An 18,198-nucleotide genomic window follows, 5' to 3' on the forward strand; every position below is an offset into this window, starting at 1 on the left:
TGGATAAGTCACATAAAGGGAAATACAACATACAGTCTGTGTCTAACTTATGTTATCTATTATAATCTCCTTAAGATTCATCCATGGCCTAGTCAGAGCTGCTGCTGAGGACTCAACAGCCTTCTCAAGTCCCCTCACTTCTGAGTTTCATCCCGTCCCCCACTCCCAGGCCCATATCCGCTGAGGAAAAGGAATCGTATTGTATGTCCACTATCCAGAACTTCCACTCTTTCAACCCCTTTGCTGATGCAAGTAAGGGTGATGACCTGCTTCCTGCTTGCACTGAGGATTCTATGCACGTAATAACTCAACAGAGAAATGACAGGAAGACCCTTATTACTATCCAAGGGATTGATGATGATTATGATAAAAAGAAACGAGTGAAGGCCTTTAAGAAGAGAACTGCCTGCAACGGTACTGTAATTGAGCATCCAGAATATGAAGAAGTAATGCAGCTATAGGTGACCAGTCCAAGAACATGCCAGTTCCTGACAGAGAATGGACTAAGGACAATCAGCTGAAGGTTCATGGGTTTTAAGTGCTTGTAGCTCTGAAGCTTAAGTGAGGATTTCCTTGCAATGAATAGAATTTCCCTTCTGTCCCTTGTCACAAGTTTTATGGGGTCCACTTTTAACTTGGACTAGTATAACTCCTTCATGCAATAAACTGAAAAGAGTCAAAAAAAAAATTCATCTATGTCCTTTTCCATTGCTAACTACTATTCCATTGTATTAATTCACCAGCTGAGAGATGTTTGAGTTCTTTCTACATTCTGCCTATGATAAATAATGTTGCAGTAACCATTCATACACAATTCTTTATGAGGATACATCTTTTTATTTCACTTGGGCATAATCATCAATGATCAATCAAGAAGTGAGTTTCTGGATCATAAAAAAAATGGTAATGTTTCAAAAAACGGCTGAACTATGGCTCTACATTTTGCTTTCCTACCAGCAAAATAAAAGAACTCTAATCTCTCCACACTGTGCCAGTCTCCATCTGTTGTTTGATTCCAGCCATTTGGTGAGTTCATGGTGATTTCTCACTCACTATGGTTTTACTTCCATTTCCTACGTGAATATCAATGGACAGTTTCTCTAGTGTTTTCTAGACATCTGTCTCCTCTGGACTAGCACAACGCCAAGTCTCTCAACCACTTTTACCTAAGCTCTCCTGTTATTAGAATGCTATATAAGCATTCTGCTGGTTCTTGATGCCAATTTAATTACAGTTTCAATCCTCTTAAATTTAGTGACCTTTGTAAAATAGCCTAGAATATGCTCTGGCTTGATGAATATCCTTATGGACTTGAAAATGTACCTATTTTAAATGTCACAATGAAACCTCTAACTTTGCATGCTCACTTAAATTTTTAAAGGGAGCAATGAAGGGGATGTAGCTCAGTACTAGAGTATTTGTCTAGGCTATTCCATGCCCTGGGTCCAAGCTCTAATGCTAAGGGAAACAAAACAGAGGAGCAGCTGGGAAGCCAGTTAAAGCAAGAATGCTTTACAAATGAACCATGCCTTCTACAGTTTATGACTTGCTTGACTTCAGATCTTTTTGTCACTGAAGAATATATTATTGATAGACATCAATTAAGTAAAACTGTGACCACACTGTTCAGGTCTTCCAGATTATTTCTAACTTTGTCTAAATGGTCCCTCTCAAAGTATCAAGAAATTGTCCTAAAATCTTTAACTGTCACTGACTTTGACTATTTCTTCTTTACCTTCTATTGGTTTTTATTTTTATTTTAAGGGTGTTATTTTTAATGAATTACATTTTAGAAAATACTTGACTTTCATTTTTCATTATGAAGCATCTTCTTTCTGTCCTCAGTTTCTATCCTGAAGACTACTTTGTCTGATTTAACGACAGCTAATCCAATGTTTTTATGGTAAACATTCATTCATGGGAACAGCTTACTGCAGTCTTTTATTTCCTCTAAAGTCATCCACATCTTCAAATTTAAGTGTAGAGATTATTTTTATTTTTTTATCCAGCCTGACAATCTCAAACTTTTAACTGGAATGTGTGGCCCTATACTGTACAACAGCATAACTACTGACCACATGTGGCTATTGGAATTTAAAACAAAAATCTGAAAAATTCAAATGTAATACAATAGCCAAGATAGATTGGAACAATGCGAAAATAAAATTTCCCATGAAACCAAGTTTGATTTAAGATTTTATATTTAATGCAATAATTAATTGTATTTAAGAGGGCCATTTGCCACTGGTCTTATAGGTTTCTATTGTTGGTTTGTTGGTTTTTTTGGTTTTGTTTTTTGTCCCACTTATATTTTTAGTTCACTTTTCCTACTTTTTCTTATCTTTTACTGAACTGAAAACATTTTCACACCGTATCTTATCAGCACTACTGGCTCATTAATGTTCTCTCTTTGTATTGCCCCCCACCCCCGTACACGTCCCATAATGATTTTCAAGAGGGAACAATTTGCTTCTTAGTGCCATCTGGCAGTGTCATCTACAAGACTGTGCTTGCCATCGTAGTAAAGCGGGTGCTACTGGCATCTAGTGGACAGAAGCTGGAGACGCAGCTAAGCTTCCAACATGATCAGCATCGCACAGCACCGCACTACAAAGGTGTGATGCCTGTAAGGCTAAGGTTCATAAATCCTGCTCCGAAGTTCACTAAATCCATCTCTGATCACTAGTTTCCTTCAAGTAAGAGTCCTGAATGCGAGCATCTCATGGCAGTGCCATTCTGTCTCCTTCCCGTCTTGCTTTTCCTGTCCCACACTGTTAGCTGTGGTTCTCAGCACCCAGCTAGGCTGATCTACCTCCCTGCTCAATTTTCATCATAAGCATTAGATATTCTGTGAGAAATAACATAAGGAATGTGATAAGCACCGTCCTGCCTATTATAGATACTGGCTTCTCAGTAATATAACTCCTAAGAGAGAGAACTTGAATCTGAGATGAAGGATCAGAAGGACACACCTAAAGAGAAGTCCGAGCCCCACACTGACACATGATCTAACGTGTTAGCCTGTGCTGCAGCTATCTCTGGTCTCCAAGCATGAGAAGGAGACAGAAGCCTACTGGCCTGGGTGGAAAAGTCTGACTCTAAAGAGAATGTCAGGAATCTTTTGACCTCTGACACATAATCCCATTTATTTACCTGCATTTAATTGAAGACATCTGTAAGTGGCGCCACACAAAATATAACTCAGACTCAGAAATGTCAGGAAAAATGTCTGTAAGGCAGAAGTCCCACTAAACCTAGCAGGGAAGTGCACATCGGCAGCTACAGAGAGCCACTCAAAAGTAGAAACATAATAGAAATGCGCTGCCTGGCTTGACAAAGTGATAAAAGTTTTTTCCCATAACGCTTAATGATTGCTATTAGTCTTCAGGAATGAAAAGGGTCAGCCCCACAGAGAGAAGCAACTGACTCTCCACACATGGTCCATTCAAGTGACAACATATCAGATTACTGATGTAATTACTATAACCTGACAATTTCATTAGATTCATGTGGCAGTTAAATGGCTGGAGCTGACAACAGAAGAACCTGGTTCATTCATGGAACTTCTTATGGACAAAATGAAGCTCAAAGTCAGCTTTATCATCTGTAAATTTCCTACAGATTACTGTCTCTATTGGAATTATTATTTTGTTTTTTAAAATTAGGAAAATACCTATCCCTGGCTAAAATATACTCTGAATAGTAAAATTAAACACATAGAGGATTCCAGCATTCTGTTGACTTGGCTTTGCCTCTCAGGCAGTGTGTAGTGAAATGAAAGAAACTAAATCCTGACTGAGCTCAGAGCTACTGAAGGAGATCTGGGAATGGCTGCCATTCAGTAAACCATCAGGCAGCACCTGTGGAATTCCAAGCTAAAGAAATATCAACAGAAATTCTCAAGGTATATCCTACCAGGGAAGTGGGAGCAGGATGACCATGCTTAATTATTTTATCTTCCTCCTATAAGCCCAAAAACATCACTCACTTTTGATCATGTTATTACTTTATACTCTTCACCAAAGATTACAGATCTGATACAGTAAGCCCCAATATTTAACCAGAGTAGTGAGAAGCGATTTTAAAATCTTTATTTGTTGGTCTATTGTAGGGTAGTTGGTAAACTCCAACTTTCTACAACTAATAGCATCCGAAGATAAAAAAGACAAAGCGTCCAATCATAGTAGATTCAATCAAGCTGGGAAAACAGTTGAGTACATTAAATACAAACAGTAAACTTCATTTGCTGTCAATTGAGTTCTGTCAAATTATAAATAAAAGACTGCTACACTTAGCCTCAACCCTACCAAGTTCATTCAGTAATCTCTCCATCCATTTATATTCCAACCCATCCATCCAACAAGTATTTACTAAAGCAGTGCCTACTATGCACAACTTATTAAATTAAAAATAGGAACATCGTAGGGCAGGAGAGACAGTTCAGTGGTTGAGAAGACTGACTGCTCTTCAAAGAGTCCTGAGTTCAATTCCCAGAAACCACAAAGTGGCTCACAGCCATCTATAATGAGATCTGACGCCCTCTTCTGGCATGCAGGTGTACATGCAGATAGTGCACTCATACATAAAATAAATATATCTTTAAAAAAAGAACATGGGGAAACAAAGTTCTCTCCTCACTGAACTTACATTTAAGAGAAATTTATTGGTGAGACCCATTTAAAAGCATTTTTGCAAATGGTCAATAATCATCTAAATCAGCAGTTCCCAACCTGTGAGGGGTCAAACAACTCTTTCACAGGGGTTACATATCAGACATCCTATAAATCAGATATTTACATTACAATTCATAACAGTGGCAGATTTACAGTTATGAAGTAGCAACAAAATAATTTTATGGCTGGGGATCACCATAGCATGAAGAACTGTATAAAGGGTCACAGCAGTAGGAAGGTTGAGAACCACTGCTCTAAATGTTAACTGACCAGGGACGTGGACCTCCAATTCCAGCCTCCTTACTAATATGCTATGTATGGAAGGTACTCTAACTAACTTTATTATTTTAAACTGCATTTCTTACATTACTAATACACAATGACATTTTTTATCACTTGCATTATTTTATCAACTGCTTATAGCATTTAACATAATTTTGTGCAAAAGAGGAGCAAAAATATTTTATTGATTCTAAAAGATTAAATATATTAAATAATCCCTTTATTACAATTCCCATACTGCCTTAATTTTCAAAGATTTATTCAATTTTAATGTATACAAGTGTTCTGTGTACATGTTTGTATGTGTACTTCATACACACCTGTTGCCTACAGGGGACAGAAGAGGGTGTTGGATTCCCTGGAACTGGAGTTTCAGGTAGTTGTGAGCCATTATGCAAACACTAGGAAACAAACCCAGGTCCTCTAAAAGAGCAGCAAGTGACCCATCTCTCCAGGCCCTGAATTACCTTTAGCTACATTTGTTTTCATGTAAAAAATTATGTCTCTTTATACAGTCAAACAAAATTTTCCTAGCCTTTTCTATCTGGTACTTCTCACCTATGGTCAGAAAGTACTTCTTCAATTTCAGCAGATAATAGGTGCATACTGTCTTCAAGTTTCTTAGGATTTTTTATTTCTATTTTATTATTTAAAGTTCTGTTTCCTATACTATGCTCAGTGTTGGCCACAAATCACTTCATTTCATTATAATAACCTTGTGAGTGTTACTCCCTTTTCAGACTGGAAAGTAGAAAGCATTTAAACTCCAGAGGGACTAAATGACTTGACTATGGGCCACTCATATCCCTCACAACTCACAGCCCTGCATCCTTCCACCATTATACTTTGTCTCCATCCTAAGACTGAAGGATTAGAAAATGTGACCAAACCTGGTTGGTTACTGTTTCTCTGGTCTATTCCATTTCCCCTAGTGATGATTCAAACTGGTCACAGGCCATCACTCATCATTAAGAAAAATAACTCCAATAATCAAATGAATACAACACTATAGAAATAGGAAAAAATAAAAAACTCCCAATGTATGAGTAGATCAGAGATGGTCTCACAAAGAATACAAGGCTATGGCTCAACTCTGAAAAGGAGTATTATTGGAGAAGCTGAGAACTGAGAAGGGGGTTCTTAAAGTGAAACAAACAACAGAAGCAAAGAAAAGGATAAAATTAAGACCAAAAACAAAAAACAAAACAAAATGGAAAAAAAAAAAAACAGATTAGAGTACAAAGGGTTGATGTCCACCTTAAAAGAAGAAAACAAAATATTACAGGATTTGAACAATAAAATTCTGTTCACAAACATACTGCCTCGTTTAAAAGGATGGCTAGGGAAATTTTGATTTCTAGTGCCATGTGGCTTTAAGCAAAAGCACGTCTTGAACCCTGGCATGGCTCCAAGTCCAGCCTCTATTCACAGTGCTCTGCTTTTTTCTAAGTCTCCATAATCATCCACAAGCTTTTCTGCAACTACAGGTCACACGACTCTGGTTCTCTGATCATCCAGTGACTTTTTTAAACCTCACAACTTTTCCAAACGAGAACCAGGATGACAATGAAATGAGAAGCAAAGGAAGCACTGAGAACAGGGCCTGTGTTTTAATGAATGCTTCATGCCAGGCAGGTCCTCTGTTCCTCCAGTGTTTTATGCACATGAAGTCTCCTTGATGACAGCTTATGCCTATCCAGCTCTGCGAAGCATGACAGTGACATAAGCAGAGTATGAAGCAACACAGGGGTCACAGAAATACAGCCTAGGGCTGACTCCTCTCTACTTACTGAGAAAAAGAAATATATCTAAGGGGCAACGACCAGTCACAAAGGTGAATAACTGTTACAAAAACTGCCTGTGTTCATTCCATTACTATTACTGAAAAATGTATTGCTTTAGAACAATCACTCCTAAATTATCAAAGAAATGCCAGATGAAAGAAACAAGCAGAGCTACTCTATTGGCAATACTAACACAAAAATCTAAAAGGCATCTCTTACCTCCAATGGTGAGTTGCAAAGGAATCTTGTGAACTGCAGAGTCCAATTTGATTAGAGCCAATTTCATCCAGGAAAGGGGCAGGAAGAGAGAACATACAAAGAAAAGTTATTATACAATTTTCCAGTAATAGCATCTAAAGCAAACCTCTATACAAAGTTAATGTTTTCTACACTGATAATTCATCCAGAGTGCAGTTTAACTCAGCCCCTAGGAAGTACACAACATTTCAACTCATTTACATAAACAATCATTTATCTGTATAAAAGCAAATACAGAACAAGTGGTCCTAAAGTAGTTCAGTTTTAAAGTTTTATCTCACAACCCCTGACCATTAAAAACAACACCACCCAATAAGAAAGGAATCAACAATTGTTCAGATGCTGAAAGTAAAACAAGGTTTAGTTAATGCCAAAAGTGAGTAGAACTATACAACTCAAGACACAGCAAAGAGTGAGAGAAAGTGTGGTATCCCTGCACCTCTGCTGACATGTTTACTCTATCATCACTCTTCATCTGATAGTCCTTCTTTCTTTTTCGTTCTCTCTTTCTCCTACCTCCACATTACTCTCCTTCACTTCTCTTTGATTAATGACTCATACATAGGCTAACAGAATAATAAATGTTACTATTACATGTTGCTTGTCTCTCTTAAACAATTCTGTAGAGAGGGTGGGAACTATTGACAATGCAAACTGTCAGATGCCTCATACATACACATGACAGGAAATTCATGTGTTCATAGATAGATTTATAAAATCAACATTCCAAATCCTTTGAGATTCACTGTGATAATCAAATATCCAAGTAATACAAACTCATCTTTCTAAATACATATTAACTACAATATGCTGTTATGACCGGACTGTTTCCAAGCACTTTTGAACTATTCTACAACAAAGCTAATTTGTACTCACAGGAAATGCAAATATTTTCTGTTCTCTCTGAGACATACATTGAAGAGCTAAGGATTCAGCTCAGTAATAAGAGTACTTGCCCACACAATGAAATACTACTCAGCAATTAAAAACAAGGAAATCATGAAATTTGCAGGCAAATGGTGGGATCTAGAAAAGATCATCCTGAGTGAGGTATCCCAGAAGTAGAAAGACACATGCGGTATTTACTCACTTACAAGTGGATACTAGACATATAATATAGGATAAACATACTAAAATCTGTACACCTAAAGAAACCAAGCAAGGAGGAGGACCCTGGGTAAGATGATCAATCCTCACATAGAAAGACAAACAGGATGGACATGGGAAGGACAAAACAGGAAACAGGACAGGAGCCTACCAGAGAGGGCCTCTGAAAGACTCTACCCAGCAGTGTATCAAAGCAGATGCTGAGACTCATAGCCAAACACTGGGCAGAATGAGGGAATCTTATGAACGAAGGGGGAGGTAGAAAGACCTGGAGAGGACAGGAGCTCCACAAGGAGAGCAACAATACCAAAATATCTGGGCACAGGGGTCTTTTCTGAGACTGATACTCCAACCAAGGTCTGTTCACGGATATAACCTAGAACCCCTGCTCAGATGTAGCCCATGGCAGTTCAGTATCCAAGTGGGTTTCCTTGTAATGGGAACAGGGACTGTCTTTGACATGAACTCAGTGGTTGGCTCTCTGACCAATTCCCCCTGAGGGAGGAGCAGCCTTGCCGGGCCACAAAGGAGGATATTGCAGCCAGTCCTGATGAGGCCTGATAAACTAGGGTCAGATGAAAGGGGAGGAAGACCTCCCCTATCAGTGGACTTGGGAAGGGGCATGGGAGGTGAAAGAGAGAGGGTGGGGTTGGGAGGGAATGAGGGAAGAGGCTACAGCTGGAATACAAAGCAAATAAAATATAATTAATATAAAAAAATAAAAATTTAATTTAAAAAAGAGTGCTTGCCCATCCTGCAAGAGGTCTTGGGTCTGAGCCCCAAAACTAGGAGAGGAAGAGACTGAAATAGCAGTTAAATTATATAATGTCTGGGATTCCCTTCTACATCACTGGCGGAAGATTCCCCTCTACATCATCGAGCTAAGTAACGAAAGCTGAAAAAAAACAAGACTATTCATATTACATTAATTGAGAGTAAGAGATGAAGACAAAGGATTCCTTCATATATGATTGACTCTACTCAGTTTAGTTTTCTATAAGAAATTTCCCTAATAAAGTTTTTTAAAAGTCAGCTACACCCTCTCCAAACTATATAAATATACCCCTAAAATAGCATAGGGCATATCAAATCTACTACCATCTAGACTGTAGATTGCAAAATGCATTAAAATATAGATACTGTACAATTTTTCTTTAATATCAAACACAATTCTATTGTTAGAACTTTTCTGAAAGTACAAGTTATACCAAAATGCTGTTCGAAATGCTAACATGACACAATTAATTTTATAAAAATGCAAATTTTATGGTCTTGGGGTCTTCTGCAATAGCTCAGCCTAAGAGAATCACCTATACTCCTCATGGCAGAAAGTACCAGTTGAGACACTAGATCATTTAACAGTGGAGAAAAATGGGGACTAGTACATTTTTTTTTTATACCAGAACTTTGATATTGTAAGGTTTCTGTGCTTTGCTCCTACAGGTACATGTCAACTCTGTTATATGCATACCTCTGAATTTGCAGGCAACCCAGTCCAAGTTTAGCACCAATTGATGCATCAAGCAAGTAAGATACAGTCACTTAAAATAACAAATAAGAACTATATAAATACAGTCTAAGAAAGTTAATATCTTCTTGAGACCAAAATAGTTCTTTCTGTCTCTCTCTCTCTCTCACACACACACACACAATAACATGAGTATTTGCTAACATTAGTGATGCCAAGTTTTCAAAATAAGAAATTTGAAATGTTCATACTGTTTGAACTGTCAAAATATGAAATACATAGTTTTCAACCTTAAAACAGCAAAAAGAGAATAACAAATCTCGAGACATACACGAAATTCCTAAGTCATGAGAAAGATGTCAGAAATGCTTCCTATCCCTCAGTGTGAAGGTGAGGTTGTTGCTGTTTCACTTCAGTGACTGTCGTAACATCATCATCCAGGTTATGTTCTCAGTACAAATGCTAACACCTTAAAAAAACGACTGGCAAAGTGGCCTTTGTGTATCCACTAAGACTGACAACAGAAACACATTCCTTTCAACAAACAGCATCATGATGACTGCTCAAGGTAAGAAAATGACTATGTTTAATTTTGTTGTGAAATTAAAGCTACTAAAATTTGAGTCAAAAAAATTACTATGGCCACAGTAATATCTCAATGTCATTTCTAACATGGGAATACTCATGACAGTTAATAGTTTATATGATCTTACTCAAAATATCAAGGTCTATTGAGGAAATAAATATTTTTATCATGTTTTACAAAATTTGTTCCTTATTGACGTACAGATAGAAACATACATTTATCACTCCAGAAACAATAGGGTGAAAATACAGTCACCTTCCCAACCAATCTATATTCCTTATCTTTCTATTTTAAATATGACTTCTAAAAAAAATCTTAATCTAATTGAAAACAGGCATAACTTGACTGGTAATTCAGCTTTTAAATAACAGACAGGTAAATTTTAAGTAAATAACATTGTTAATTTGATTCACCTAATAAAATGTGTATAAAATTTTAACTGTTGACTATCTTAAATTTTGAAATTTATTTCACTTTGTAATTAGTTGTGTGAGCGTGTGCATGTGTCTCCCCTAGAGCTGGAGTTACAAAAGGCTGTGAGAAACACACATGGGTGCTAGGAACCAAACTCAGCATCTCTGGAAGAACACACTCTTCTTAACCACTAAGCCATAGGTACATCCCCTGATCTTGAAATTCAAAAGATAATAACCATGAAGATTATGGTCTATATTAAGAATTGAACATACAATGTATCATTGCCAATTTTAAAATCCTTTACACTTCTAAAAATAAAACAAGAAAACAGTTACATTGACATTTGTGTTTCTTAACAACTGGCTCATCTTGCTTAGAAAGAAGCATTCAGAGTCCTGATCCTGGTACCCACTACGCCACCCATCACTGGTAGCCTGTCTCACAACACCTACTAACAGTTTCTGAGAGGCAAGTAATGCTTAAACTGTTTTCCTACACAGTATTTATTCCAAGTGCAAACTGTCCTCCAAACTATCAGTTACATTTACAAAGTTCCTTCTTTTCTTAAGACTTGTTACTTGTTTTGAATGAGGAAAGGGACACACTTCTAATTTTATCAAAAATCCAGTCAAATTATTATCAACTATTTTATCTGTGTATTAAAAATATTCAACAGGTAAATTCTGCATTAAAAACTATCGGCTTTTTTTTTTCAACCAGGCAACAGAGGCACATGTATTTGACCCCAGCTCTTGCGAAACAGCGAGAGGCAGGTGGATCTCTGTGGGTTAGAGGCCAGCCTAGTCTACAGAGTGAGTTACAGGGCAGCAAGAGCTACTGACACCCTGTCTCAAAAAAAAAAAGCCAAGTTTAACTAATTAATCAAAATAAAACAATATTTTTCTAAAACAAAGAATGGCAGTGAGTGGTCTCCATCAACGTGGAGTTCCAGTCGTGTAACTGTTCATTCATAATAACTATCCAGAAGCTGCTGTAACAAGTTCCTAGTTCTTGACCTTTCCTTTATCTCATGGTCTCTACTGTCTTTTTAAATAATCTCATAAAATCATTATTCAGAATTTTGTAATGATTAATCTGAAGGTAACCTCAAGGTAACTTCTCAGTTCTCTAAGGAATATGGAAGTCTTAACTGGGCTATAATTCTACATTGTGTTAAGTCATACTTTAGACTCCTTTCCAATGCCCTACAATTTACATTCACACTATCTTATGCTGTTTTCAAACAAGATAAAATTAAGTTTTATGGTACAAAGTGGCTCTCATAAATGTAAAATTCTTAGAATTTTAATTTCTTCTAGAGGACACAGGTTCAATTCCCCACACTCACATGGCAGGGCTCACAACTGTCACTCCAGTTCTAGGGGATCTGATTCCCTCTTGTGACTTCACCAGGCCAGGCATGTATGTGATACACACATACATGTACAGGCAGAATACCCATACACACAAATTTAAAAAGAAAGAGTTCTTTTCTTGAGTCAGTGAGGTTGTCCAGCAGAGAGAGAGCCTGCCACTATCACCAAGCCTGAGACCCAAGATAGATCCAATGACTGCAGCCAGTCCTCTGACCTCCATTCAAATGCCCACACAGAAAATAAACTAAAATATAATTTAAAATTTGTTTTAATGAGTACTGGTCCCTCCCCAATGATGCCCTTCAAGAGAATCTCGGTAATAACAACACTTGGGATTCATGAATGGGCCAACAACCACAGGAGTAACTATAAAATGCCTCTTGAAAGATTCTGGTTATCTGTTCCAAATCATTAAAATTACAGTAGTTAGTTAACCTCTGAGTGGTAGTATGCAGAACAAAGATGGGCATATAAGAAACCTTTCAACATGCAGCAAATGCTTTGCCTTTTATTCTGAGTAGTAACCCTAGGAGAATACACACATATAAAAATCAACATGCTGTGTAGCTAAGATTTATGTTAATCTCCAAAAGGAAAATTACTTCTAAATTTCTCCTAGAAAGGCTTCAAAAAAGAACATTAAAACACAGGTTCACTGAGAGATCCTATCTGAAAACATATGGCATCAACCTCTGATCTCTACATACACATGCACAATCACACAGAATTCAAGGTGACCTTGAAAACAAGATGCCTTCAAAAAAATCAGAATAAATAAATTGAGGATAAGCAGAAAACATCACAAAACCTACAAATCAAAATTAGCATTTCTTGTTATTTATTTTCTTAATGACTGACAGTCTGACTGGAATAAGATGAAATGTCAGTATCATTTTGATTTGCATCTCTCTGACGGATAGTGAGGCTGGAACATTTTTCATGGTTATTGGCCATCTGTATTTTTTTTTTCTCACAAACTTCCAGTTCCTTAGCCCGTGTTTTAATTAGGTTGTCTCTTTATTGTTTTTTCTATATTCTAGATATTAATTCTCTGTCAAACGAATATCTACCAAAGTTTTCCTCCTATTCTATGAGCTGCCTTTTCTTTCAATTAACTACTTCCTCTGCTGTACAGAAGAATTTTATCTTGAAGTCCCATTTGTCAATTGTTGGCCTTATTTCCCAGACAACTAGAATCCTATTCAGAAAGTCCTTACCTATGCCTGTCTCTTGAAAGTGTTTTCTCTAGATTTTTCTCTAACAGTTTCAGGGTTCCAGATCTTATATTAAGGTCTCTGATCAATTTGGAGTTGTTTATTGCAAAGGGTAGGAGATAACAACCTAATTTCATTCATTTGTTATGAAAACTGTCATTTCTCCAATGTGTATTTTTGTATCTTTATCAAAAATCAGATGACTTTAGGTTGTGCAGTTGTATGCGGACTTTTTGTTCTGCTCCACACATCAGCTTAACCTATTTTTGTGCCAGTATTATTTTGTTTGGTTACTATGCCTCTCTAATAAAACTTGAAATCATCAGTATTTTTTCTTCTCAGGACCGCTTTGGCTATCTTCATGCTTCCAAATGAATTTAAATATTTTTTTCCTGTTTCTATGAAAAATGACACTGAAATTTTTTTTAATTTTTCTTTTTTTAAGATTTTTTTTTATACATATGAGCACTTTATTTGCATGTATGCCTGCATGACAGAAGAGATTAGATCCCATTAAAGGTGGTTGTCAGCCACCATGTAGTTGCTGGGAATTGAACTCAGTACCTCTGGAAGAGCAGACAGTGAGCAGACAGTGCTCTTAACCGCTGAGCCATCTCTCTAGCCCAGCACTGGAATTTTAATAATTTTTAAATCATATTCACAATTTTAATTCTTCCAACCTATGAACACGGGAGGTCTTTCTGGCTCACAGTGCTTTGTTCAGTTTCCTTCATCAATGTTTTAAAGCTTTCACAGCAGTGGTCTTTCTATGTTGGTAGGAATGAAAACTAGTTCAATCTCTGTGGAAGTTAATATAGACATTTCTTTAAAAATCAGAGATACAGAGGCAGGGATGGTGGCACATGCCTTATTACAACTACTCAGAATACAGAAGCAAGCAGATCTCTGAGTTCAAAGCTAGCCTAATCTATAGAGTAAGTTCCAGAACAACCAGTGCTACACAAAGAAATCCTGTCTAAAAACAACAAAATAGCCCACAACAAGTACATTTACCACATTTATGTGAAGGACTCCAAAGAAACACATAGCAAAGACACTTGTGCATCAGCATTTACTGCAACACTATTTTAAAGTGCATTTTTATTTCTTAGCTAGAATGTGCAAGACTATGCCATATTTCTACCATAGTGACAGAAATACACAAAGAATTAATATGTTGATATGATTTGGTGAATAAAAGAACCACAACAACCCAGGGGAAAGAAATATTGGAGTTATTCTAAATGTAAATTTTTGAGCTATTTCAGAATGACTGTCACATAAGAGCCCAAAAATATGTGCACCAATATTTAACACAAATATATATTCTCTATTTGGATATACCTTAAGGTAGAATTATGCTCTGGATAAGATTTATTTCTTACTTTTATGATTACCAATTAAGAGAAAATCTACTTTTAAATCACACATACTACTGCAGCAAAACCACAAGCTCTCCTTGTTTAGAATAGGCATCAGGAGGCGTGTTGCTCACCTGACAAGCGCCTCAGATTTAATGGAGAAAGTAGACCTAACTCTGAAAATTTAAAGCAGCTTTTACTTTTACAGGAAGACAACTGTCAAGAACTTTTGACATCATTCAAAATTTTCTTTTTCTTTCTGAGCAGTTTTTATAGTTTGGCAACAACTAAATTTTCTCTCCAGTTGTTTCTTAAAAACTTCAACTTTGAGACACATTCACTGGACAAAGCTCACTGGCCTCTGAGTTACAGGAACACTGCTGGGTGCTATGCCTTTCTTCAGACTCTGGCAAAACATTTTCCTAAGTTGGAATAACAAGCACAAAGTATGTGACTTTGGTAATCCAATATGGCTAATTTATCAAAAGGCAAAAACTAGCCCAGGTCTAAGCAATTTCTACCACCAGATGAAACCCAGAGATGCCTATTCTTCCTTCTTCTCTGGTTCTAAGGAGAGAAAAGAAATACACAAAGTTCACAAGGATGAGCATAAATAGCATAACTACCCCTCTAAGATCAAAATTGCCTGCTGATGAATCTTATTTTCCCCCCTTTGAAAGAAATTAATACTAAAATTCAAAACTAGGGTTAGGGGTTTAGCTAAAGTGCGTGAGGCCCTGGGTTGAATTCTCAACACTGCAAGAAAATAAGTAATTAAATAAAACATGTGACCTTTCAAGTCAAATGAATATATTAATGTAAAAGGAAAAACAAACCAACAAGAAAAGGATTTTATTTGCCAGTGCTGACTGAATGGGCCAAAAGTCTCATTTATTTGCTCCTGATCTTCCTGAGAAGCCAGTGAGCTCTTGTCAAATGAGTAAGCAGCACGGCAGACTATTTCTAAAATCCAGATGGAAAGAAAAATCATGGCTGCCAAACTGTAAACTACTCAGGAAGAAAACAGTGGTCTTGATATTTGTAACATCCATGACTCCTATAGGACAGATGGACATCACCATCCACCCACATCCTGGGGTCAGACACCTTTACAAGGATGATCTTATTTTTCCTCCTCACAGTAAACACTGTTGTAGGTTTCCCTCCTCCACGCTGCACAAACAGGAAACTTAACAGTAGAAGCAGCTGAAGGATTGGGAACTCTCTTAGAGCCACACAGGAAACAAGTGGAGGGCTAAGGTTTACGGCAGAAAGCTGATGAGTTTCCACCTTACCCTTGGCACTCCTCAGCCCGTCACTGTTCTGACCCTAACAGATGGAACTGCAACTGTTATCATCTCCTGTCACCAGTCCAAACAATCCATCACTGTACACACTGGCTCTCAGGCAGCATGGTTGGTTCATCAAGAATCACCATCAGGGGCTGAAGAGACGAAGAGCACTCTGGCTGTTCCTGCAGAGGACGCAGGTTCATGACTTCAATTTTTTCAGGAGACCTGATGCCTCCTCTGACCTCCATGAGCACCAACGATGCACATATCGTTGTTGAGGAGGCAGGCAAAGCACTCACATAAAATAAAGTGAGCAAATCTAAAAAAACACAAGTGACTTCCACAAGTTGCTCTCTGAACCCCACATACGCATCACAGTACACACTCTACAATCAATCAATCTCTTTCATAAATAAATAAATGTAATAAACTTCAAAAAATTACCATGCCTTTCATACCAAACAAGCCATTTCACATCTTTCACTTCATTTCATTCCTTCAGAAACAACGGAAGTGTGCACAGATTGCTTGGAATAGTTACTGCACTTACTAAGTGATAGCTAACTAGAGTTCAGGTACAGAGCTACTCCAGAACTTCAGGTACTCAACCCACGACCAAACCCCTGAAGAGAACAATGACGGTTAACATGAAGAAACAACAAGTGTCTGGGGCTGGAGAGATGGCTCATCGGGTACAAGCACATACTGTACTTGCAGAAGACCTGAGTTCAAATTCTCAAAACCCACGTTAGAGGGCTCACAGCTGCCTATAACTCCAGGCCCAGGGTATCTGAAACCTCTGGCCTCAGCTGGCACTGTACTCGCATTCCCATACAAAGGCACATACACATAATTTAAAACAGAAATAAACATTTAAATGGTTTTATTTACCAAAGCATCTCTGAAGCATTTTTTTTTTCATTTTCTAAATTATTACAATTAACTTGGTAACCTGGTTTTCCAGCTAATGACCAGTATCTCTTATATTTATGGTTGTGAGCCCTTAACGGCTGAGCCATCTCTCCAGCCCGACTAGTATGTCTAAACCACATTTATATTTACCTTTTCTACAATAACCTCTGCTAACCTCCAAACTGCTAAGTCATTATACTTTTTGTTTAATGATTATCTCTAGTCACTCTCAGTCTTACTCTACCAACGGAAGCTCCACAAAAGTAAAGAATCTTTATCTAATTTTTTTCACTGAGTTGCTAATTGTACTAATGCCTCTGAAACAGTACCTACTCATAGGAGGTACAAAGTATGAGTTTTAACAAACATTTTTAAAAAAATTAAAAGGAAAACAAATCTGAATACTAGATAAACTAATACAAGAACTGAAAGCAAGAAAGGTGATAGGGGATGGCACAGAGCAGTAACTCGGTGGGGAAGACAATGGTAAGGGCATGGACATACTGAAATAGAGCAAGAGCAAAAGAATACTCCCAAGGGCATATGAAAGTCAGAATTAACAAGAAAGTCCTGCTAAGTATTCTGTTTAAGAACAGACAAGATCAAAATATACCGTGGGAAGATGACCATCTTTAATTTTCAGAGAACACAGAATGTTCCAATTATTTGGAAAATTTGTTTAGGTCAATACTTAATTCACTAATGCTGGTTACTCTGTATTAATTATTTAGGCCAGCTTCAACCCTCCGATATGGCAGCCCCATGCTTTTACATAAAAAGTACTAACTTTCCCACATGTTGCCCTGTACTAATCATTTGTGGTTCTTTGCAAAATTTCTCTAATTCTCTATCATATGTTGAAAAAAAGTTCAGCTACATATAACTATGAAGATCCTTTTATCTCTAAAGTTGTATGTGATTCTCACTTGTGATCTATGGCAATGTTTAAAAAATTTTAGGGAAGCTGAGTGCAGTGGTGCACAGCTGTAATCCCAGCATTCAGGGAGGCAGAGGCAGGTGGATCGCTGTGAGTTTCAGGCCAGCCTGGTCTACAAAGTGAGTCCAGGACAGCCAGGGATACACAGAGAGACCCTGTCTCGAAAAAAACAGAAAAAAAAGGAAAAACAAACAAACAAACAAACAAAAAACCAAAAAAATAAAGAAATTTTAAGCAACAGAAATTGTAAGAAAAAATGTTCCCTGGACCAGTTTGAACTCCCTTTCCTCTTACCTCCCCCAAAAGTACTAAAAACATTATGCTGCCAATTCAAGAGTACCTGTGCATCAATGAATTTAGGTAAATGTTAATTCATTATTTAAGTGTTAAGAATAAAAAGCCTTGCTGGGCACAGTAGCACATGCCTGTAATACCAGCATTCAGGGAGGAAGTGGCAGGTGAATCTCTGCAAGTTCAAGGCCAGCCTGGTCTACAAAGTGAGTCCAGGACAGCCAACGCTATACAGAGAAA

At 37.4% G+C, this 18,198-nt stretch overlaps 1 protein-coding gene and 1 pseudogene across 8 annotated transcripts in view; one reads left to right on the forward strand and one right to left on the reverse strand.

Annotated features, from left to right (window-relative positions):
• The window catches only part of Ate1 (arginyltransferase 1), a 115,040-nt gene that overhangs the window by 70,652 nt on the left and 26,190 nt on the right, over positions 1 to 18,198 (reverse strand). For all 8 annotated transcript variants that reach the window (XM_021647879.2, XM_021647874.2, XM_060381055.1 and 5 more), the window contains one exon: positions 6,959 to 6,991. In XM_021647879.2, the coding sequence (XP_021503554.1) occupies positions 6,959 to 6,991 (33 nt within the window). The remainder of the gene's footprint in view (positions 1 to 6,958; positions 6,992 to 18,198) is intronic.
• Positions 204 to 610, forward strand: LOC110554950 (eukaryotic translation initiation factor 1-like; annotated as a pseudogene).

The sequence above is a fragment of the Meriones unguiculatus genome, chromosome 1 (genome assembly GCF_030254825.1).
Source record: "Meriones unguiculatus strain TT.TT164.6M chromosome 1, Bangor_MerUng_6.1, whole genome shotgun sequence".
In the NCBI taxonomy this organism is placed as follows: domain Eukaryota; kingdom Metazoa; phylum Chordata; class Mammalia; order Rodentia; family Muridae; genus Meriones; species Meriones unguiculatus.